The sequence below is a fragment of the Pezoporus flaviventris genome, unplaced genomic scaffold (assembly GCF_033815535.1).
Source record: "Pezoporus flaviventris isolate CSIRO_AGI_PZ_B2104156 unplaced genomic scaffold, CSIRO_AGI_Pfla_v1 ptg000001l, whole genome shotgun sequence".
In the NCBI taxonomy this organism is placed as follows: Eukaryota; Metazoa; Chordata; class Aves; order Psittaciformes; family Psittacidae; genus Pezoporus; species Pezoporus flaviventris.
The window spans coordinates 37,963,318-37,988,190 of record NW_026892549.1 but is presented as its reverse complement, the minus strand read 5'-3'; the positions used below and the strand labels follow the sequence as shown (position 1 = coordinate 37,988,190).

At 37.1% G+C, this 24,873-nt stretch overlaps 1 protein-coding gene across 1 annotated transcript in view; it reads right to left on the bottom strand.

The window, feature by feature from the left end:
• Positions 1-21,559, bottom strand: part of XIRP2 (xin actin binding repeat containing 2) — a 39,921-nt gene extending 18,362 nt beyond the window's left edge. Inside the window, 3 exon segments of the mRNA XM_061446979.1 lie at positions 365-376; positions 1,636-1,777; positions 21,248-21,559. Of these exon segments, the coding sequence (XP_061302963.1) occupies positions 365-376; positions 1,636-1,777; positions 21,248-21,559 (466 nt within the window).
• Positions 21,560-24,873: the final 3,314 nt, after the last annotated feature.

The following is a 24,873-nucleotide window of genomic DNA, read 5'->3' as shown; positions in this document are numbered from 1 at the left end:
GAACAGCAGTATGAGCATTGCCTTTCTGCTTTTCAGGGGAGAAATACAAATTATTGGTACTCAGACACAGAGCTTGCTGTGAATGTTGCTTGATACCTCTTCTAAAAAAAGATTTTTGGCATAACTGAAACATTTAGCTAAAAAGCTCTATAGCACTTTAGTGTTTCTTTCTTGAAAAATTGAAGCAAGCTGACATATATTATCACTGGTTATAGAAAACTCGGATCTCATGGTGATGGGAGAAATAATCTGAGGATCAGCATTATCTTATATTTTTCAGGATCTGAATATTTATTCAAGTGCAGAGTTGCAGATTTCAGTGCTGAAGTTCAGCTATTAGAAGTTTAAGAGTTTTCACCAGTACTTTCAAACAGCCAAATGAGTCTATAGGGAATTTACTTCTCATAAGAGTCTCTGAATGCAAAATGGGGTATTATAGCTCTCACAGGAGAATCAAAAAAACATTATCCCCTATGGGTCTGTCACATTTTTAGAAAAAAGCTTCATTTGTAAGAGGCATGAATTGTTGACTGTGCATTTTTACATAGTTCATATTCTTTGTTATTCCTGGTGGACAAAAAAAATGCTTCTGAAACATACTGTGCCCAATTTAGACTCGGAGGCAAAGTAGGTATGGAATGGAGGATTCTGTTCTCCTGTTAAGAAAAAGGACTGATTTGAAAGGAGAGTCTAAAAGGAGAAGCAAAACAAAAAGGACCTTACAACTATATTATAAAAAAGGTATCTGAAAGACTTGAGAATATGTAGAGAAGAGCCACAGAAGAATACTCCCACATGAAGAATGACAGCTGAATCTAGTTGATGGAAGAGAAGGTTATGGGCTGATTATGATATACAATTACCCTTCCAAGAGGATTCTCTTTAATTTGGTAAGAAAAAAAAAGGAAAAAAGATAACCAATGGCTGAAAGTTAAACCTATAAAAGATCATGTGTTTAATATGAACAATGAGCATAAAGAAACTTAAGAGCATTAGCTAAAAAGGGTCTTGTGCACTGTAATTTCCTTTTCCCTTTGATCTGATGGAGTCTGGAATTCCTAAACATGCAGGCTAAATGCTTCATTTTAAAAAAGAGTGGAGTCATAGTGGTTGATACTGTGTAGATGGCTTATTAATTTTATGGCAGAGTGGACAAGTCTCTTTATGCTATTTATTTGGGTAATCTATTGTTTTACATAAAGTTAAGTCCTAGACGTTCACAAATTGATAAGCAATTTTCTGTCAGAAATCTGTATCATCCATGTTCTTTCTCTGTTAGAGAAACGCAGATACAGACACTCTTTGGTACTTTCAAGCAGTGGCCTCCAAACTAAGATATATCAAGCCAGGGGCTGTGCAAGACAATCCATTGAGGTTCAAGAAGAACAATTTCCTGTAAATAAACATTTTTGAAAGGATTTTTTTAATTTCATCCATCCTCCCTATTTAGTATCTTTAATATCTCTTTGTGTGTGTTGCTATAATGTATTAGTACAGTTTGTGAATAAATGCATATACTCATATGCTCAAAAATGTTTTAATGATAGGGGTGCAGCATCAGAAAGGTTTAGAGACCATTGCCTTAAAGTGAGACATCAGATCAACATGGTAATGCTAACTAACCTTCAGAGCTGTTGCTGAGGCCATTTTCTGATGACATCTTTTCAAAGATTGCTCTCCCTCTTTTCACACTAGACTCCTTTGGAGTACTGGTGGAATGGCTCCCAGGCTGACTCTTTGATGTCAGTGAATGTGAACTTCTTTCATTTTCTGCTTCCTGTTAGAAAACATCAAGAAGATGCATGTTAAAAGCTTTTGGTAGGAAACAGGTGTGGGTTTTGGGAAGAGGAGAGAGGGTGAAGAGGCAGCAGATTAGAAGGGGGTGCTATTTCTGGGAAGACATTCTCCAGAATGCCCTAAGGTAAGTTTCTGTAGCACTGCAGGTTGCGGATTCATGGCTTATCATTCAACAGACAGTGATACTTGGAAGTATTCTTTTGCCATTTCTTGCATGTGGTTTCTTCCACAAGAGAGGGGTGGAGGTGGTTGTAAGGATCACAATAAAAGACAGCAGTTCTTGTTTAAACACTATTTGTACATAGAAAAGTTCACAGAGGGAATTTTATTAATTTCATTTACTGGTATGTAAGACTACATAAAAACAATTGCTTGAGAACAGATGTGCTTGGACATTTGTTTCAGAAATTTGATTTTCGATTCTACTGTTACCTACTGACTGAATTTAGCTTATCAGAATAGCAGGTTAGTGTTCCTAGAGAGTTTCCACGGTATCATTGGTATCTCATAATGCCTCAGCCCTTCGAGAGAAAATGAGTAAATTATTGCTAAGCAAAACTTTAATGTGTTAAAGCTGGTGTTTCTGGGGTGCTTCTCCCTCCATCCCTGCAATGCACTACTCAGTATGGACTTGGACACAACAGCTGTAAAGGCTTGCTCTTATATTAAGTAAATAAATAGCTGGAGTAGCAAAAATATACTCCCCCACCAACCCCAAGGGTGGTAAGGAAGGTTCACAGCAGATCCACATCTGCTGTCCCTGTAAAAGAGGTATGATAGCAAAAAAGGGTGGGTAAGTGTTTGGTCAGGTGACTACATTAATCTCTCCGGCAAGATTTTGTGGAACTTATTTGCCAGAGCCCTTTATTGCTTAAATGGCAGAGGTTTACAAAATGTACTGCTTTCATTAGCCTAATTCCTTTTTATTGTTTGCAGACAGCTTTATTATTGTATACTAATTTAATGCTACCCTTGTATATGATTTTACTGAAGTAACTCCTAAATGCTTTTAGATTTAGATATTATGCATGGTGTGTAAGAGGCAACAAAATTAGACTTCTGAATTTATTGTCTTACATTGGACAATATTTTCCAGTAACTATTTAAAAATAAAAAAAATTAATGCCATCCAACTTAATGAATCCTCAAATAGAACTCTTTCGGTGAATTGTAGAAGCCATTTTCACAGTAGCATATAATCAATTAATACATTCACCTTGAATTTTTTGAAAGTGACAGTGAACAAGCATTGGAAATGTACTTTTAAAATGCGTGCATTGTTAGCAATCCAGGACAACTGTGCTTCACCCATCTTTAATAAATTTCTGCTTTTTCTCATAACTGCTGATAGCTTTTATCTTAAACATGTACTGTACTTTAATGTTGACCTGTAGCCATTCTTTGCAAAAATATTCCTTCCTGTGCATGTATGATAGGTTATGTCTTGTGGAAACTCATGATTTTATAACAATCTGTCTACTTCTGTGAGTTATGGTAGCTTTTGCTTGAGATTAGCTAAAAGATTTTTGCATAATATGTCAGCACTGAAACAAATGACTGATTAGACCATAGAGGCTGAACATGTTTTATTACCATGGGTATTGTAAACCCAATTTTTTCAGCAAAAGTACCTGTGGTATCACCAATCATCAGTTATGTATGTCGCATCAGTCTTTCCTCCCTCCTCCTCCCCTCACTGAAAAGAGCACTGCTGCTACTGCTTATATCGAATTGAACTTGAAAGGTAATCTTGAGTACAGTGGATAATTTTAGTAGGCAGGCCAGGAGGTACACTCAACACACTGGAATACCTAAACATCTTTACATTTAAAGATGATATAAGGGGTCTTAACCAATACTGTGGGGTTTGTTGACTTTTATTTATCATGTTTACAGGAGATAATTGGTGTGAATCTAACTGAATTATTCTCTAATTGCTTTTACAGTCAGAAGCGTATTTTACTTTGCTATTATGGAAAGTATTTTTGCAGGGTAGTAATAGCAAAAGACAGATTTCTGGAGTGAGGAAAGCAGCTGTCCTTTTGCTCCACGAGACTTCCTTGTACCCTTCCTCACTAGCCTGCTGGGTACTTTCAGGCTGTACATGCTACTTAGAAATGGCAGGGTGGCGCAGTGCCAGTAAGATAAGCTCTGTGACCAGGCTGGGTTACAGTGCAGGTGGGCAGTTGTAGCACAGGTAGGATAGAGAGTTTGGCCAGAACATAGGTACGCTGAGAGGAATGAGATACTTAACATGCCAAGTGTATCAGGAGGCAGCAGGTGGCAGAAATGAATAGAGTATTTTGTATGGAAAGGGCTATGGCTTCAGATTGCTGTTTGTTTTCTAACATTTTTCAGAGTTGGCTATCAGGTACAATTGCAACTCAGTATTAATGATGAAATTTTTATTTAAAACAGACCATTATGTCTGAAATCTGGCATGGGCAATCTGTGATGCAGAAATGGCCCATGCAGGGGAGAAATGAAGGATGTGGGAGGGAGAGGAGAAATAAAAAGATGCAACTGAGTGTTTGTTAGGTCAGCCTGATTATGTCCACCTCCTCCAGTTCTGCAATCAGCCAGTACCTGGCATACATATGAACAGCCACAGGATCATGTTGCCACAGCATTGTGTGGCTTCCAGTAGTCAACACCAAGAATCCCTTTAATGATGATCTAACTTCTGCAGTATTAGAACAAAATGGAAAACTCAAATTGTACTGGGTTTTCAGCTACTGTTGGCATCTTCAAGAAAGAACTCATCTAGTTTGGGGTTATTTTTTTTTTTTATTCCTGATGTGTTTTTCTGTAGTTACCAGTAACAGCTAAAAAACTTCAGAATTTACTGTTTCTTATGCTTATCCTTGCAAGCTAGGGACCAATATGAGTTTGATTTGTATTTTTCTTACCTCTGTTAATTTTATTAACTTGTAGACTATGGTTTGGTGTTTTTTCATGTTTATCTCTGCAGTAGCAATTCCATGAACTAGAAAACTTATCTATGTTACTATTTTGGGAATATATCTCAGTAGGAATTTTAAAAATAATCTTTTTTGCCAATCTTTAACATATATTACAGGAATATTGGCCCTAGTTAAGAGGTTTTCCATGTAAATTATTTTATGGACAGGTTTCTGAGATGTTTGCTACTAAGGCAGAAGGCATTTTCATTCAGTTTATTTTCCTGTGTTTAGAAAAGCAAGTGTCAAAACTGGAAACCTGGAATAATAGTTACAAATTGCTTAGACATAAAATATTACTGTTTTTTGTCTTTAGGGTTTGATTTTTTCCACCTGCAGACTTCTCTAAGTCTCAGCTTTTGTTCTGCAGTAAGCATTATTCCCAGTTTTCAAGACTGCAGTGGGGTTTTTATTTGGTACTTTGTAATTTGGAGATCTTGGTAAGCAGTGTCAATTAGTAATTCCAGGAATACTCTTTTCAGATTCTATGCCTTGATATTAATTTGTCAACCTAGTTGTGTGATAATTTTTTTATAGGTGACTGAATACAATTTACTGTAGCTTCCTATTAAGTAGATTGAGACTGGTGTTTATTGTTCCAAACCTCTTTGTTAATGTCTTTTGATTTCTTTGTACTACTGCCTGTAATAATGTACCCAAAAAAGAATAACTGGTTATAATTATACAGACATTTTGGGGGACTGCTAATACATTTTCCCACATTGTAGTGGATCTGTAATTTTAAATACATTAATTCTCTTTCAGTTCTTTCTAAATAAGTTCTCCGTAAGTTCATTATCTTTTACCATAGCTTTCCACACTAATCCATATTCTTTAAATCCTTGATATGGTGAATCACTGTATAGGTGAATGGTCCATTTAATGCTCTCTGTAAGGATGTCGCTGTTTTGACAGCGATTATAATCGGGGGCAGAAGAACTGCATGCTCAGCACTGTCCAGAACTTTTTCCTTCAAACAAACCAATTCTATGTCCATATGTGTTCTGTTCCTGCCTTTTTCATTATCACAGGGTCCCCCACGTGACAGTCTCCAACTGCCCCAGCCCCATTTTGCAAATAGTATCCCTGTCTTAGTGGGGCTTCTGAAGGATGATTTTCTTGCACTATTGCACCAGCTGTAATGCTAGAGATCAGATTTATTCTCTGAAGATGCTGTTTCCTACTGTGAAAAATTCATTGGAAGGCGTTATGATTACCATAAACTCCTTTTACTCAGGATAAATTTAATTTGCATACTGTTTTATTGGGGTATCTACCCAGACAACCTAACGACAGCGAATGGCAAAGACATCTGCTTAATAAGGATAGAATTAACATAAATGCCACTTATCGAAAAAGCACTGAGGTAGTGCCAAGAGGTGCTTAATTAGAGGCTAATGTATGCAACACTTGCAGAAGTTGCCAAAAGAAAACTAAAACAAGAATAATTGTTGGATTTTTTTCTGATTAATGCAGGGTTCAATTCATGTCAAGCTTTTCTAACCATATGTGAGTTCTTGTTGGGACAATTACTGAATTGAGACATGGACTGTTGTGTGGAGCACCCTGCTTAACAGCATTTATTCCATTTTTTGTTAGACATAATTTGTTTAAATCTGCCCATATGCAAGGAACTTGCTATTGTGATTACTTCAGTTTTATATACTGGCTCTGAATTATTCTATTTTTGAATGGACTTCTCAGAAACAGGTGACACAAGAAGCTATTTGTATGTTCTGATCTCATACTGTAGGCAATGAAAAGAATAAAGCACTGAAGAGTCCAATTTCAAGGAATATACTGTGATTACTTATAGAAATGCCAATGATAAAGATTCCAAGTTCAGTGGCCTACTGAGTGAGTGTGCTTCTTTTAGATCGTGGATTTTCCACTTGCTATCCAGTCCTGCACTAATCTGAAAGTCAGTAAGCCAGAACACATGAAGTTTTAAATAGAGGAAAACTATTTACCAAGTTACTACTACCTTTTCTGCATACACTGAACTACCTTGGATAGGAAGAGGAATTTGCAGTCAGTATATTAAATAGGTTACCAGAAGCTACTATTAATGTTCCACGTATTTAATCCTTTTTTCTTAAAGGACATCTTCAAATGTATTAAAGAAATGCGCTTATCCCCATCCCATCATGTTGTAACTAGTTTTGCTATGTGTGCTACCTAAAGGAAAGCTAGCTACCACCACACTTTAATTTTATATATGGCCTCCACAAAAAGGATGCGTGTGTAAGAAATGACAGAGAGGAGTAGGAGTAGACCCAAAGAGAAAGGGTAAAAGCATAATGTGAAAGGAAAATAAATCCATAAGTGAATGGTGATTTAGGGAACGAGTTGAGCAGTAGGATAAGTGTTTAGAAATCAAATCTGTTGCTTTCAAAATAGTTATATAAAATCTCAATCCATTACTGCATTTTATTGTGATTGTAGCTTAAAATACTTGAGGGTTGCTATTCCAATAATTGCTCTCAATCGCAATTCAAGTTACACTTAAAGTCTAAGAGCTTTGCTGGATGTGCTCCTAACGTTTTCTATTGCCTACAAAAAGCTGGCATCTCAAATTCCAATTCAAAACAAGAGACTGCTTAGCTGGAGAGTACACAGGGATGATCTGAGGTTAATTCTAGTGCTGAGAGAGCTGATAATATCTCCTGTGAATCACCCAATAACAGTGAACTATAAAAAAGTAAGAGATAAAGTCCTGGCCTGCCTGGAGAGAAAGCCTTTGGAAATCCAGCATCAGAGAAGTCTGTTTCTGATATAGTTCTCATTTCTAATTAAAATATGATGGAAATCCATTCTGGTGCAATTTGGAAGCAGGGAGTGCATGGAATCATGTCTACCATCTGCTGGAATGCTGATGGCATTAAGATTGATGACAAACCTCCAAAAGTGACTGTTACGGAGGGTTGCTAATAACACCTGCTGCGTAAACTCTATGAAGCCAGTAAGTAAACTGTTGAGACAAAGCCATGATTCTCGGTTGATTCTCTGCAATGCACCACTTCACTAAGACAGAATTTCTCAAGAGGATTTAAAAAACCCCTATGGCTGCCTGGAACCTGCTCACTCATTTTATACCCAGACCAGTTCCTGAGATGCATATCCCTTTCAGCTGTTACAGACTGTCTTAAAATAAGACAGTATTTTCATTTGGAGGAAGGGTATGAAATAACTTTTCTGTAAACACAGAACAGAGGCCCTGAAATGAGCTTGTTGTCAACCTGGGGAAATGGAAGATCTATTTGCAGAATTGCCATCTGTGCTGGTTTTGGCTGGGGTAGTTAATTTTCTTCACAGTAGCTAGTATGAGGCTATGTTTTGGATTTGTGCTGAAAACACTAATTGTTGATAATGCAGAGATGTTTCAGTTATTGCTGAGCAGTGCTTCCACAGAGTCCAGGCCTTGTCTGCTCCTCACCCTATGCCACCAGCGAGCAGGCTGGGGGTGCACAAGAAGTTGGGAGGGGGCACAGCTGACCCCAACTGACCCAAGGGATGTTCCATGCTTTGTGGGTGAACACCTGCCTGACCATGGGGAATAGTGAATGAATTCCTTGTTTTGCTTTGCTGGTACACATGGCTTTTGCTTTACCTATTAAACTGTCTTTACCTCAACCCACGAGTTTTCTCAGTTTTATCCTTCTGATTCTTTTCCCCCATCCCACTGAGGGGAGGGGGGACTGTGTGGAGCTTAGTTGCTGAATGGGGTTAAACCACAACACCATGGGCTCTACACTAAGAAAAAACATTGAGGAGCTAAATTCTGCTTTGAAATATCTACAGATTTTGTTCTTACTTAGCAAAAGTCACACTGACTTGCTGTTTATCACCATAGCAAAATTGATACAGGGTCCCTGGTCTTACTACTTATAAAACAACCACCTAATCTTTGTGCTAAAAAGGGTGATCCTTTTAACTGTTAACAGCATTTGACATACATCAAATTATTGAGCTGTCCAGACTCTGTCCTATGGAAAGATTATCAGTTAGTTACATTATTAGCTCATTGTGTGATGTTGATTTGAAATGTTATAGCAGTTTTAAAAGTATGATAATATCTGTGCTAAACTGACAACTGGCCAGTGGATTAAATAGACAACTATAGGACATAGAATAACCACAGAAATTTTCCTTCCTAAACCAATACTGTGCAATGGTCCATCTCTATTGGCATTTCTGTAAGACAAAAGAGTTGCATGTTTTGGAAGCACTTAAGGAAACTGAGGCCACAGTGACCAAACTTTTTTTAGTGAGCTTTTTTTTCAAGCACGTGATACTACAGTGATTGAGTAACATCATTAAAGTAGGCCAGCTACAGTATCTGTAATAAATCAGGATAAAATTTATGAAAACTCCAAAATAAAAATCTTGATAGAAGTAAATCTTGCTACAGCTTTTTAAAGCAATTTGAAATAAAACCACATACAAATCAAGCAGAATTTATACTAAGTTCCTCTAGATGTCTATATAAATCACTGGCAATAGCTTACCACCAAAACATGCAAAATAAGGAGTCCAGATCTGAGACAGCTGTGTTTAATAGGAAATATTTTAGAAGGAACTGCAATGAAGACTGGAGAGGGTACAGGCAGTATGGCTTTGTAGCCAGCATTCACAGGGGACAGTTTTCAGGCTTGGTTCAAGTTGTGGAAACTGGTTTCTAAACCAGTGTGATTAGTAAATACAACTAATGTTGGAGTTCTTTTTCCAAAATCATGACCTGCAGCAGCATAGGATGCTATTTTACCACATAGGAGGCGCAAATTAAGATTCAAAGCATGGCTACTTAAACAGTAGCTTTCCTTTTTGATCTCCTCTTGTTTTTTTTTCACTTTTTTATTTACATACATATTCCAAACACTTCAGTCAGTCAGAATAACTTGTCCTTTCTATTTATATAATAATTCCAAAGTAATTGGAAAAAAGTTTTACCACAGAATTAAAACCCCCAATGTTTCCATAATAATCCCATTCTGGTTTATCACAATAAAGTTTTATTTAAAGCTTCTACAATAAAATCAGTACCTTCTTTGAATTGCAATTGTAAAAGGAACACTGCTGTATACTAAATTCCAATGTCAGCTCTAAGTTTATGCTTTTGTTCTTTATTATCTTTTTTTTTCCCCTCTTACAATGCACATTTAGGGATGTAATTTTGTGTATCTCAGATTTTTCACCTTTACAGCGGAAATTTAAGAACTATTATTTTATCAGTGCTACTGTTAATTGCAGGTATGGGAGAAGAAAAACATATCATTTATTTGGGGTTTCATAAAAGCCTGGGTGTGCCTGGGTTGTTTGTTTGTTTGTTGTAAATTCACTGACAATATATGCTTTTCTTTGCACGCTCTGTTGCTGAAATTTACTTGGATTCAGAGGTATATCAGTTTAGAACTTTTAAGGTTCTTAAAATATCTCAATGTATGTCTACCTTTAAGCAAAACAAAATAATGATTTTTGAAAGAATTGTTTTCTAACGTGATCATTTTGTGTCTCATGTTGCTACAGACATTTACATTCTTTCTGTTGTCATTTTCCACAGTCATTTGCAATTTCTTGATTTTTGTAATTATTTCAAATATCTGGAAACTATTAGAAGAATGTTGGGGTGTAGAACAGAAAACAAAAATAACAAAGCAGAAACAAAATCATTAGCAGAGAGGGGAAGCAAATGACTTTCAAAATTACTAATATTTATCTAGGTCTTAGTAGGCACTCTATTTTAGCTGCATACACTCAAATACAACAATCTTCTGGCTTGACCCTCCACTTTGTTTCCTTCCAAATTATTGCCTGGTTTCTAAGATTTGATAATTTTCCAGTAATATTGAGCGTGCTGGTTCCCAGACTCCACTGATACCTGCTTTTAGAAGCAGGACAGAAGAGCATTTTCCTTCAGTTGTTCATGCAACTCAGGCAGATCACTTTGTGGTAGTCAAGAGCAAAATGGCTTAGCTTAACTAAAGACAATCTCTGCCTTAGTAAGAGCTCCAATTAGCTGACATATTTTAAAGTCTTAAATGAGTTTATTTCTATTAAATATACACTAATTTAAAAAATTTAAACATATGGTGTACTCTCCGATATTGCTTCCAAAACTACAGTAAGCAATATGTGTTCAAGCCGCCATATTTTTTCAGTTATTCAGTAATAATACAGGCCACATCAAATTAATCTTCTAAGTCATTTGCTCTGCACAGCACTAGAAATATACATGCTGGGAACTTTTTGTGAAGGCTGCAGTGTTCGCCTCACTGCCTTTTTCTTCTCTTTTGTTTTTTTTTTTTCAATGCTTGTATGGAATGACTAATTATCTTAAGCAAAGGCTTTTTTTATCCCATATTCATTGCATGTTTTTAAATCAGTTCCCCCTCCCCCCCCAATATTACTACCTATAAAAGATAGTAAAATTAAGTATTACCAGCATTCTGTATTTTTAAGCAATAGCATTTTCTTTGATCACATACTGGGCTGATGTTTGAAGTTTGAAAATGAGAAATAAGAGAAAATGAAACATACTCTACAATGGAAGATTAACAACAAGTGTATAAAGAGGCTACTATGTAAGAGATATAGCTACAGAGAATTCAAGATGATCTATAAATTATGGTGAATGATGGAGACTCTGAGACAGTGGGCATAAATAGGGAGATTCTCAAAACTGATATTACAAGATCCTTGTACCCATAGTCCAGCAATGATACTTATTATCTGTGACAGAAATTCATATAAACAGCTTCAGAGAAAGACAGTGCATTGCTTGAACTCTCCTGGGTATACAGAGTTTACAAACTGCCTAACCCTGAGTAACATCTACTATTCCAATTTTATTAATCAAAGTCTTAAATTTGAAACAAATGTGTCATCACACCATGACACAGAAGAGAGAAAAAACAAATGAGGTTAAAATATGGCAGTGGTATTTTGTTTTCATTTTTCTTTCCCATTTGCTGATTTCCTAGAGTTTGCTTGGCTTTAAGAGAACATGCCATGTTCATTTAAATCTAGGCAGCAAATATATAAAAAGGATCCCATCTTTACCAAACATTTTTGAAAGAGACAGCAGAGCAAAAAGTACAGCTGATACAAGGAGAGGATGCTGAGCTAAAGGAGCACAAACAGAAATGCACGTAAGAGATCTTGTTTGTGAAAAGGATCCCTGAAGGATCTTCTGAAGACCCTAAAGGTCTTCTATTAAGACAGCTGATGTAGTAAGCTGTACTTAGCAGATCGTTTGTACCTCCTGTACTTTAATGGCCCAGGTTGGCATCTACCAGTATACTGGTACTCTACCTGTGCCTTGGACAGAAAAAGGTGGAAAGTATTCTATGCTATAATTCTCTGAAAACCCAAGAATTCATCTGCTTTCATTGAGATTCAGAACAGTAGCATGAAACTCCCAGGTATGGTTATTTTGGACCCATTTATTTTAACCTAATGATGACTGCTTCAGAAAGCGTTGTGAGTCTATTTCTCTTTCTACTAGATATTACCAGAGAATAACAGAATTGTTAACAGTTTGTCCTCACAGACATTATACAGGTTAGAGGAAAGATAACAGAAGTAGACGTATTGGGGATTTTATTTTACATATTTGTAAAATAAATTGAAATTTTATTTGCTATTGAAAGAGTAATTGTGAGTATGCTTTGGTGCAGGTGTTTATTTGATTGTTAACTTGAATCATTTGACATGTTACACAATGTACCCTGCAACAGCAAGTAATGTCTCTTTCACTCCCATTTAATTTATGGATTGCTCTCCTCTGAATACCAGCACCTGTAGATTTCTCAGACTTTGTCACAAGCTTATTTCCTTCCTAATCAACTTAACCCAGATGTTATGTTTCTCTCCAAGTGCTGTTTCCCAAGACATGCTAGTAATGGGCGTATTTACTTCCCATCTTTCCACTTTATTTTCATGCTTCAAGAATTGATTAAGATACCTCAGGCTGGTAAATTGTCCCAAATATCAGCCCAAAAAATGACAATGAAAATGTTTTAATGATTTGCAGCTTTCTGCCACAAGTGACAAATACTTGAGAAATTTTTTGCTTAGGATAAGAAGTTTGTCTATAAAATCTGGCAAACTAAAATTGAACTAAATATGGAGAGGAAATTAAAGAACATATTATAAATAAAACATACTTTTCCAGACATCATTTTCTGGCCACTGGCTGTGGAAAGGAGTTGTGCCTTTCCAACTGCTTGATGGTCAGTTTCCTACAGAGGTTATCAAGCTTTGATGCTGCTGGCTAATAGGTTGAAAACCATACAACAAAATAGACTTGGGTAAAGCAAGGTATTTACTGGCTTATATGTCTGGAAAGAGAAGAGGCAATTTTTTTGATGACCCAGAAAGCACAATTCTTCACCTTCAAGATCAAACTACAAAACCTATTGGACATCACATACAACTTCTCTCTAGGTTATAATGTTTTAACTTTATTGATCTGTATGGATTTTAAAATGTTAAAGATTATTTCTGCACCTAATTTCTGGGTAATTTCTAAGCAATCATATCTTTAAAGAACCCTTTCAAGACTCTTTTGGGGGGTGTGTGGTGGTGTTTGTATGTACCTTTCCTCAGAAGGTCATATTCCTCATTTCTCTGTTACCTTGGTGTGCTTGCTTAGTGGCACACAGTCAAGATTAGAGAGAGAATCTGCATACAGAAGTCAGAGCTTTTCTGCTTTTCTCTGCCTTCTGGAGATTTAGGCCAAAGACTAGTGAGTCTGCTATAATCCTGAATTTAAAGGAAGGTAATTTCTGCCAAATCAGGCTCTAAAGAAATATTAAAAATATCAAATCTTCTGTCTGCTCAGAATAAAATTAACGACTTAAAACCTATGAAGTATAGGTTCATAGGATGGTTAGTCAGTTTCTTCCTGGAACAATTGCAGCTTACAGTGCACTGCAAAAAGGAACAAAAAACCCCAAAAGAAATAGAAAAATCACACTCTCTAAATCCTCCCCCAAAACAGGGAGGGAGAGCAAAACGAGACACATGGTATTTCTCATACACCTTGGTGTTCTTTCATCTGTGCCGTTTTCAATGTTGCACATAGAAAATACGTAGACACTACAACTATCCTGGTATTACAATATTAGTCCTTTGAAAGTGTCCTGGGTTCAGCAGTAGCAGTCATTTTTTCTCCTTCTTAGTAGCTGGTGCAGCGCTGTGGTTTTGACTTTCGGCCTGGGAACAGAGCTGATAACACCAATGTTTTTAGTCACTGCTCAGTAATGTTTAGACTGACCAAGGACTTTGTGAGCCTCATGCTCTGCCAGGGAGGAGGGAAGCCGGGAGGAAGCAGAGACAGGACACCTGACCCAAACTAACCAAAGAGGTATTCCACACTGCAGCACATCATGTCGAGGATGTAACTGGGAGTTACCTGGAAGGGCTAATTCACTGCGGGGTTGGACAAGGTATTGGTTGGTGCTTGGTAGGGCGGGGTGGGGCAAGTTATTGGTTGGCGGGTGGTGAGGGGTTGTATTCTCTTCCCTTGTTATTTCCCTTTTTGTTATCATCATTGGTGGTAGCAGCAGTGATTTGTGTTACACCTTAGTTACTGGGCTGCTCTTATCTCAACCCGTGGGAGTTGCAGTCTTTTGATTCTCCTCCCCATCCCTCCAGGAGCAAAGGGAGGGCAAGAGGGGGTGGGGGGCGTGGGATGAGAATGAGACTGCGTGGCTAACTTGCCGACAGGGTTTAAACCACAACAGAAAGAAAAACCCAACCTGATTCTCTTAGTTCTTTCAGTTTTCCAGAAGTGAATGAATTTCTCCTCCCTTTTCTCCATTTCCAAATTACAGGCTCAGCTGCAGAACTTCACTTAGCACAAAAGAAAAGAATATTTCTCTTTAACTTCAGTGGTCTTTACTGAAAGAACTAAAGGCAAAGCAACATCATATCTGCATCGATACAGACTGAAGTCCCGAAAAAACTGTCAGAAGCCCATGTTACTAAAAAGTCTCTTTGATTATGCCATTTTCTTGCTTTCTAGACTTTCAAATACTTGTTAAACTGCTGTATATATACACAACTTTTTAGGGATATCTGTTACCATCTAATAATGGAATTGTGATTGTCTTCAACAACACACAAAAACCAAAATAGACTTAATCCTGTAGTGAAAAACATATTTTGTGTTTTTGAAATACTTCTTTTTAAATGCTTCCCTGTTCCAGAAATATATTTCAGATTTTTAGACTGCCTTCCTATTAGCTAACTGTACTCCACTAGAGACTCAACTTATCAGAACAAATGAAAAGTGCCTCTTAAAATCAAAAATATAACAGCCAAAAAAGCAGGCAAGAAATCTTTTTTAGGACTGGAGCAGAAAGAATGTAAGGAATAGATTCAGACAATAATCAGACAAAAATAAGACCCACACCTGAAATCATTGTAATTGGCTGAAGGCAAGCGATCCTATAATAAGCCACCCGCATCCACAACATGATACACAACGAATCCTTGTGGATTCTGAATAAGCAGTAAGTAAGAAGAATATGGAGAGGCAAACCCCATATTTATTAAATCTCAGCACAAAAGAGACTTCCTTTTGAACGTTTGGTTGAGGGTATAGGACTATAGTCCGTCCCATCCTGTTCCTTATAAAAAGGCAGCCTCCTCAGCGGTACTGAATACGTAAATGAGACTAAACCCAAATTTAATTTCTCATAAGGAACTGGTGACACTCGTTTCAATGTTCCAACCTAACTGTTGTACTGTTTTTTCTAGCAAGCTTCCTCGTTGCTGCAGCTCAAACACTAACATTCGTGACTGTGAGGAAAAGTGAATGATTCTACCGTTTTAAGGTAAAATCCTATTAGAGATTGTTTTCTCCACTGTCCACAAATAAAGCACAAAAATTGGTAAAGCTGAATTGAGGGCAGAAGAATAAGAGCATTCTCGAGTGTCTGTTAAAGGAAAATAATATAATTTGTTGTTTGGCACAAGCATAGTTATTTAATAATTGGGCAACTAGGGAAACTAGCGGTGTGGGCCACTAAAGAAACCAAGAAATGGGCATGGTGGAGAAGAAGGTCTGAAATGTTGAGTGGTCACAAGTGTCAATCATTTGTGCCAATTTCAATCCCAGTTTTGTGTGACACTTTAAGGAAGGCAGGTACACTCTCAAGAAAATAGTTGCTTCTGGATATATAAGCAATGAAATTATAACAGTGTAACTAGCACAGAAAATAGCTCAGAACAACTCAGGAACTGCAGGTGGTACACTGGGATGGAATTCACTGATTAAACAGGAAGGAAGAGCAGTACTTTTCAGAAGACCTTTAAATACATATATATATACATATGTGTATCTATATTATATACACACACACTGTACTGCAACAGCTCACGGGAACAGTTTGTGAATAAAGGAGATTTGGAAAGCTCCATTCCCACTATCGAAATACCTGTTTTTGCTGGTGTAAAACACTTTTTTGCTGGTGCAAAACACTTTAGACAGCAGTAAGAAATCTGCCAACATGTCCAGTTTTCAGAAAGGCAAAACCAGTGAAAAGCCACCAGTCCAGTTCAAAGATGAGTCAACTAAGAATAACCAAAGTGGGAAGAGGATTGTCTCTTCAGATGATTTGTAAGGTATCTGTAAAGATCTGATATATTTACTGAGGAAGTAAAGCACAGAAGAAAAGGTAGGTTTTTGGTTTTTTTTTTCTCCCCTTGTAGGAGAAAAAATGAATTGTTACCAAAACCTGTTCTTCATGATCTACAATTCAAGTACCATGGACAATGTTGTCTTTCCTTGTTGTGGAATCTTTTGCCATTAGAAAAAAGTTTATGAAAACATAGGGAGGTATGCTTGGGGGGGGGAAGGGGGGAATAAGAAAAAAGGAAAAGAATGAGCTAAGAAAGGTATGAAGCCAAAATCCAGAAGGCTGACCATACAACACTCTTTTCAACATCAAGCTTTTCAGCAAGGGTAATCTTTTGGTCATTACCTGCATTCCTCACTATTTGCTTGCATTCATCCATAGCAAAAATATAAATGATGCAAGTGATAACAGGGTACAAAACTGACCCACGGTCGTCATGGTTTTTCTGTGCTTTTCTGCATTATATGGCTTTGCTAAATTCACATAAATATTTTTGAGAGTGTTAAGAGAAAGAAGATGCTGCTTATTTAAACAATTCTAACAAAGGTCTAATCTTTTACATTAAGCATCAGTTCCCTTCATTTACTTTCTGGCTGCAGTTCATATGCTTTCTGCAAAGGACACAGTTTAATGAACATATACCAGATTATTTAAATGAATGGTTTTAATGAGTTCTTTGAATAGGTTTCTCTAAAAAGTAAGCATGAAATTACTTTCTCAGTTGGGATGCTTGAAAAACTTACATAATCATTTGCAGCAAACAGTCCTTAGTTGCTTTAACATTCCAATGTCTTTGAGTGCTAATAAACTAAAGTAGTTTTTTGATGGAAATGGTAAGTCAGTACAGTAATTTGATGTTTTAATATATTATTTGTAAGAAACTTTTTTTTCCTACAGGGAAGGGGAAAATACTTTTCATTTTATAAGAATAAGACATCAGTTTATTTCTAAATAATGGAAAGATATAGGGACAGGCCTGATACTTTAGGCTTTCCATAACAGGCTCCAGCACAGACTTAATAATTAACTTCTTAATACTCCTAAGAAGGAAATACATCCAAGTTCCACTTGGATAAACTCAGGCAAAAATAATTTGACTTCAAGTGATTTAGCTTCGAAGTTATTAAACTCAGTCCTTGACTCTGTTTACTCTTTTTTGTCTAACCTTGTTGCAATATGAAGTGTTAATTCCATTCAAATAAATAGGATTGGGCATAGCTTTCTTCCTAGCTGCCATCAGGAAGAAAAATATGCCAAAAGTCTAAATACATTTGCAGGTACCTATAGTAGTGTCTTTCATTTTTGAACCAGCAGAGGGTTCTTTATATGATTGATCTAATTGTTTAGAAGTCATTGCATGTGTTAACATTCTTTAATTGCCCTGATTTTTCTCTATTGATTTTGTTCATATACAAATAACAGCACTGCAATGGAAATGCAACCTGAATGAAAGGTTATAGAATTTTTTGTCAGTGGTATTTTGCCTTTTTAGAATAAAATCTATTTTTCCTTTGGAATAAAGTAATAAAATGGACCATAGTCTCAGAAGTCTGAGAAGTCAAGAGATAGCCCATTTAAACAGGGTTACAACAGTTGTTGGTCTTTTTCTGACCATAAGGCTAATGAACATATTCATTTATACATAATGCAACTGTAATATAGATAGCTGTACCAAACCTTAGAAGACATTCTGTTTATATTTTAAAAATCCCACTGTAATTTCTACGGCTTTGACTACGTTTTACATATAGCCATTTCTAACTTTGCTGTAACCTTGATTGCTTCTGAGTGAAACCACTACAAAATGCAAGGAAAATACGTCAGCTCATTCCCCATTCTTCACTCCTCCAACCCATGGGAGTGTGCTATGGCTGAAAAAAATTGAATCTTAAGCAATCTGTTTTGCTAAAACTTTGGCATAGCTTTGCATTTATTGTGATACATGTATTTTCTTGTATCACTGATACAAGTGTGGTAAAAATGTGTCTTCTGAAGACATACTAAATGGCTGTTGTTTTTCATGACAAGTATCTTGTCTCATGGTGTAATATTCAACTTCTAAAATGCTTAACATTCATTAATAGTAATAAATTACTTTGTCACCTCTAACGTGTAGGGTCTTTCTCATTAACCAGATACACACTAGATGCTTAATATGCACAGTTAAATACCTTCAGGATACTAATTTAAAATATGACACAGTGTGCATGTATAAAGCCTGGAAAAAGGTCCAGGTTTTGTATATGCAAAGCCTGAAATTGCTGTGGATCACATTTATCTCACACAATTTTATTTTTTCATGCTTATTCACTGTTATGAGTGGAGGAATTTGTAATTTGTGCATATTTTTTTGTGCCGTAAGATCTTGGACGTAGCTGCTAATGGCATTGTTAGCACCAGCATCAGTTTGGCTCCAACTTTTCAGATTACTGAAATAATCTATCCTTTCACAGACCTTCTATGCCTACAGAGGTTTTTTGAAACCTTGTCAGTGCTGCTTTTGCTCTCTGTTGCTAAGATTTGTAAGTGAATGACCTGAGTATCCATACTTCTTCAGCATCAGAAACCCCTGATATGGATGTCTACAGTTTTTGTACACGCACAGATTTTTCTTTTTAAATAAAAATGTTGAATTAAATATTGAAATGTTTAAGAAAAATGTTGAAATGCTAACACTGTGAAAGCCTTTTATGATGCAGATTCAATTTTTCTGCCTTTCATATTGACTGTGTCTTGGAAACCTCAGGATGTTTTACAATACTGGGAAAATAAATCCTCAAAGGCAACATGGATCTCATTTTCTAAGACAGCTACCTGAACAGGGTTACAGAATTCAAACTTTTCCACTTGAATTCTGAAAAAGGGACCTGTTCCTCATGCTTTTTTACCCCTTACCGCTTCCCAGTTTATAATAACCATCTGCTTATAAACTGCATCTTAACAGTTGCAATTCCTGCATTAGTTTCAGTGACTTAGCAAGAAAGCATACTCTTTGGAGAGCACACTTCTTTGTTCTTTTCTGGCTGGCCAGGGTAAAAGGAATATTTTACCTAGAGCACTAATCAAATGTATTTCATATGCAGCACTCTTGGTAAAAAAATTGTAGAGGAAAGTAACTCCTCCTTGACCCTTTCCCCCACCTCCCACCCTTTTTACTGAACCTACTTCCCTTTTGTATTAGAAATGGTAGCTTTCCGCTTGGAGGAAGAACACCTAGCAAAGAGATATACTTGGAAACAATTTTTATGAAGTATATCAGTGAAATAATAATACTGATGATGAGATTCTAAGCTGCACATGAATTCAAAGTATTTGCAGGTAGAACAGTAGCAAATTTTATGAAGAAACCTTAAGTATATTTAAACCAAAGTAATATATAGTTGGTATAATAGTTCTAAGACTGGGAGTAAGGAGTCCTTTTACTTTCTTGGTAATTAATGTTTAATAAAGGTCTGCAATCCTGTCAAGTGAAGAATGCTGTTTAAATCAAAAAAATTACTGCTTTTCACTAAATAAGGAGCTCTTTGTATCAAAAAGATTAAAAAAGAACCGATTCCTCCTTCAAGAATGATCGTGTCTGTAATACTAAAAGAAAGTACTGCTTTATAGGAAATAAAGTTTTTTTGCTATTATTAAAAAATTACCAAGTTAGATCAGCCAGAGAGGTCTGCACCTTAAAAATCATTTGAGTATGCCACCTAGCAGCAGTCTATGACTATTTCACATGGTCTTTAAAGTGCTCAATAATCCCATGAAGTTTTAACTCTTATTTTGTTGGTGCCTGCTACTTTTTGTGTTATGTGTCTAAAGCTAATAAAAAGATTTTTCATGAATCACATGAATTTTTATTTTACTGTTCACATTAAAAAGCTTTCTAATATCTTATAATTTCTGTGCAAAAATCCTGCTATTATGTCATGGTCAGCATGCATTGTTCTGAGCTGTAGTTTCTGGACCAGAAAACCAATTTAAACCAAAAATGTTTATATCACTCTGGGCATTAAAATTAAATGGGTACATGTCTGAGTACATGGACCGGGAGGGTTATCCTGCAGCAGTTAGTAGTTGGTAAAATACAGAGTTTTAACATCAAGTTTTAGTATATCTTTGATTGAGAAGTGGGGAAAAATTATTCAAAGGGGATTTTTATTTATTTATGTTTGGGTTGTTATTTTTTTTAACCTGATAACTGAACAAGAAGTGAGGAATTACAATGTGAAAGGTATAAAATATTCCATCAGTGACCTGCAGGGACGTTTTAGTTTCATGCAGAAGAGGTAAAGTGTGGTGAAAGGCTTTTTAGCATTAATGTCTCCTCAGGTAGTTTAAGGAAATCACAGACATTCCTCAGACAAGAATCTGATGACAAATAAAGGTTGCAATTTGTCCAGGTGTGTCATGTTATGGCTGAAGTGACAAGAGGTTTCTCAGTTGAAAGGGAGTCAACACCGTGCTACAAATAAGAAGCAATTGCTTGAGAAAGTTTTAGAGTGTTTGTAAATAGTTTCATTGGAGAATTCATCACTCAGGCCATAATATCTTGTTTTTCTCTCTTCCCCCCTCCCCTCCCAAAAGCACTGGGCAAGCACAATTGCACACTAACTTACCTGAAAGACTGGCAGATACACGAGCCAGCAACTATTAAAATGATCCAGACCAATAACATTATGGAATAAAGAAAGTATTAACATACTGATCCAAATTATCAGCAGGACATCCGTGGGATCAGTGGTGGCTACTGCCCACCCCCAGTGGGGCACAAGAGAGGGGTGACGTGAGGGGAAACCAGCCTGCAGCCCTAGGGTCCATGTCCATGCCTTCAAGGTGCCCAGCCCAGGCACTTACCTTCTTGCCACCCAGGGCCTCAAAGTGGCTCCGCAGCTCCTCCACGGTAATGGGGAAATGTTCAGTCTGCTGAGGGCTTGCTAGGGTCTCCTCCTTGGACATGTCTGTCCTCCTGCTGTCTGCTGGCACTTTCTCCTTGGTGCTGCTGCAGCTCATCTTATTCAGCACCAGGGACATTGGGGCTGATGAGCACTGGAGCATCAGGCGAGGTCTCACAGCATTGGCAGACTCCCATCTTTGCTTGAGGAGCTCCACGGAGCCCTTCTGCAGGGGCAAGTCTGCCAGCTCCAGCGTGTCCTGCCAATGCAACATGTACCTGGGGTCAGAGACAGGTACCACAGTGCCAGCAATGGCCGCCACAGGGTGGCTTGATAGCCCTTGTGTGTTGAAGGACAGGCCGAGGCACAGGTTGGTGGCTGGGACAGAAGCCACTTCCCAATGGAAAGTGAGATCCAGTAAGAGTCAGTGATAGGGTTCAGTGTGTTTATATAGCAGGAATATGTTAATTAAAAAGTGAATTAAAGGTGGTGTTTAGCTATTTTATTTTTATGCTTCCCATCAGAATTGCTGTCTGTCATGAATGGAAAAGCAGCAAGTACACAATTAGGGAGAATTTCAGACAAAGTGGGGCTAATGAATGAGTTCCTGATAATCAGTGTGTGCTACACTGAAAGGTGTTGTGACAGGTGACTGCTGGTTTCTTTTAGATTTGATACAGCTGTCAGTGGTGTAGAATAAGACACAGTATTTTAATGCAGCTAGTAGAGTGAAGGGCTACTGCATTAGCTGTGAAAGCACTTGGATAGGCTGGAAACACATCCTGCAGTACAGTGCTCCTAATTGCACTGTAACTCTTCTGGCAGGTAAATTACTAAGGGTTGATGTCAAATCTTTCTGATCAATTGACTGTGTTCTCACAAAGGCTCATTCCATCTTTCTTACAGTACGCTTGTGAAGGAAAATTGCTATTCTATCATTTTGCACCAGTTGTTGAAATCTGCTACCCGTTTCCTGAAAGCAGCTCCCAAAAAGTTTAATTTTGAGGTTTCTCTGCCCTGTAGCAAATGCTCAAATATAAGTTTTCATCTCTCGTTCAAAAAGAATTTGAGTAGAAAGAACTTGCTTCTAAAACAGGAAAGAGAGAGAAATGTTAACAAGAACTGAGACCCAGCTACCAGCTAAAATATCAATTAATTACTCCCTCCCTTCTTGGCAAGAGAGTTTGTTACGTATTTAACTATTCTTACATGCCTATATTTGTTTGAGCTTAAATATGCAACATTGGGAGTTAGGCTTGGGATTTTTTTTGAGATAATATTTAGCCAGAGTTAGTGTTGATTTAATACTTTGCTTAGGAGGAAAAAAAAATAGGAGAAGCACTCGATAGTTCTTCTTCCTTACACAGAACAAGAAAGAGTTTCTTTCCAGCCAGAAATTGGCCCTAGGCTTGTCTTTTCTTTAGCTTTTTGGCAGTTCTATGTTGTGACTGTGGCTAACATCCTGCTAATTGCCCTCCAGCTGTCTCAGATGCTCTTCCCTTCCTGCAAGCAAAAGAGTAACACCCTTCCCTCTTCTACCACATATACCTGTTCTAAGCTGTCTGATTCAATACAAGATCTTAATGGGTCTGACTTTTAACTCAAAATGAAGAACAGCTGTTGAATTCACCAGTCACAAGAATGTTCAACTTAACTCATGGTTTTAGGTTACAAATACTCCCGAGTTACACTGCATCTAAGGGTTGATTTTGGACTATGAAGCAGTCTTTTCCTAACTCAGGTGAGTGTGCTTATGCAATATCCCCATTCTCCTATGTTTTGCTTTATTGCTAGTGGGTTCTTTTGTTAGTTTCAGTATGTGTCAGGGTAGGTTGTATGCCATCATTCAGAAATAGTTTGGAGTTCATCTCCATCTCCCTCACAGATCACAGAATACCTTTAACTGAAAATGGCAGCTTCTTTTACCCTTGTCTACTGCGGGGCCTATGGCTGCTAGACAACAGATAAAACCAACACATTTGTTTTGTTTGCATTGACTTGTGTGAGGTGAAATTGTGTGGAGATTCAATGGTTTATAAAGGGGAAGATTTGCTGCACTGCTTCTTCCCTTCCTTTCTCCCCCACCCCCAGTAACATTGTACCATCTGCATCTATGTTAGGAATAAATTTGAATGTAGGCCTAAACCTGATTTTAAGCCAATTCCTAAAGATATATTTTAATGAAAGTGCCTGAAACTGGGGAAAACAAACAAATAAACAAAACCAACAAACAAACAAAAAACCCAAAGAACAAGACAATCCAAATCAGAATTTGATGTGTCCTAGAGGTCATTTGAGGTTTTATATTTTATTACTACTATCTCCAAAACCAGTCTCTGATCTTCTAATTTCCTTCTCTACCTGCTCATAGTTTAAATTAGTGTAGAGTACTAATGGGAATTTATTGAAAGTAAAATATTGGATAAATATTGAATATTTAAGATTGTCAGTTATTTTGTTTCCTGAGCTTTGTAGAGCCTTAGCCTTTGTGAATATAAAGGAAGAAAATAAGCACGGACTTGGACTGTGAGCTACATCACTTATGATTTCATACTGGCTTTGTTGAATGTAGTTTTTAACTTTTACTAGTCATCTGTAAAAATATCTTAATTAGGTGAATGGGAGAGTAGATAGTGTTGCTTTTATCAAGTATCTTTTTTTCCCCCTCTCTTTTGTGTGTGCTATTTTTAGCTTTTGGCTATCTGGTTATATTTGTCCTTTGGGCTATTCACTTCTCCCCCAAATTTATCTTGATTTACGCTCTCCTAGCAACAATAACCAAACTACACTATCCAATTTGCTGAAATCACAGGCAAATTCACGCTGGTGAGTCTCTTACTACCCTCTTCCCAAGAGCTGCAAAATACGAACCTGCCTATGTATGGGTCTTGTGGCAAGGCAGAATTTGTCTGTTATACCGATGTTTTCAGTCCCATCGCACCAGACCTCTGCTCATAACAGTCAAGTAAGAGCCTATAAAAATGATGCATCCTTATATGAACAAGGATAAAGGTTTCGGCCAGGTTAAAACTCTGCAGGGAGCATTGCCCTCTCATTTTCCTTGGTCTAGGAGACACAAGTATGTTTCTGTGGCCAAAATTGGTGTGTTTGTGAGAGGAAGAATGCAGTACCAAACAAATTAAGTTAGGTGAGCAGTTATTGTGGTGGGTAGTGATGGCGGATTTTTGTGAAGGAACTAACTAAAATGCTATATAGCCTTCAAAATTATGTCCTTGTGAATGCTACTTGCATGACTGTGTTTGTTTTATGAGGTCAGCAATAGTACAGCATTCAAACACTGCAATGAAACTGTAGGCTTTACTTTTTTTTTGGTGTTCCTTCTCTGGGATCTTTTGGATCTCTCTCCCACTGATTTTATAAGAGGCCTACAGTAATTCTTCATTGCATGTAATAAATCTTAGCAACGTATGCTTTTCCTGATCGAAAAGCTACAGAAACGCCTGTAGATTTTGTAGACTTGAATATTGCAGATATCCAGTAATTTTCAGGTTTTTTTAAAACCTCAAGCTGTTGATTGATCTGTCTTTACAATAGGATCATTTAAATGGTAGTATTCTTCTTGTGTTT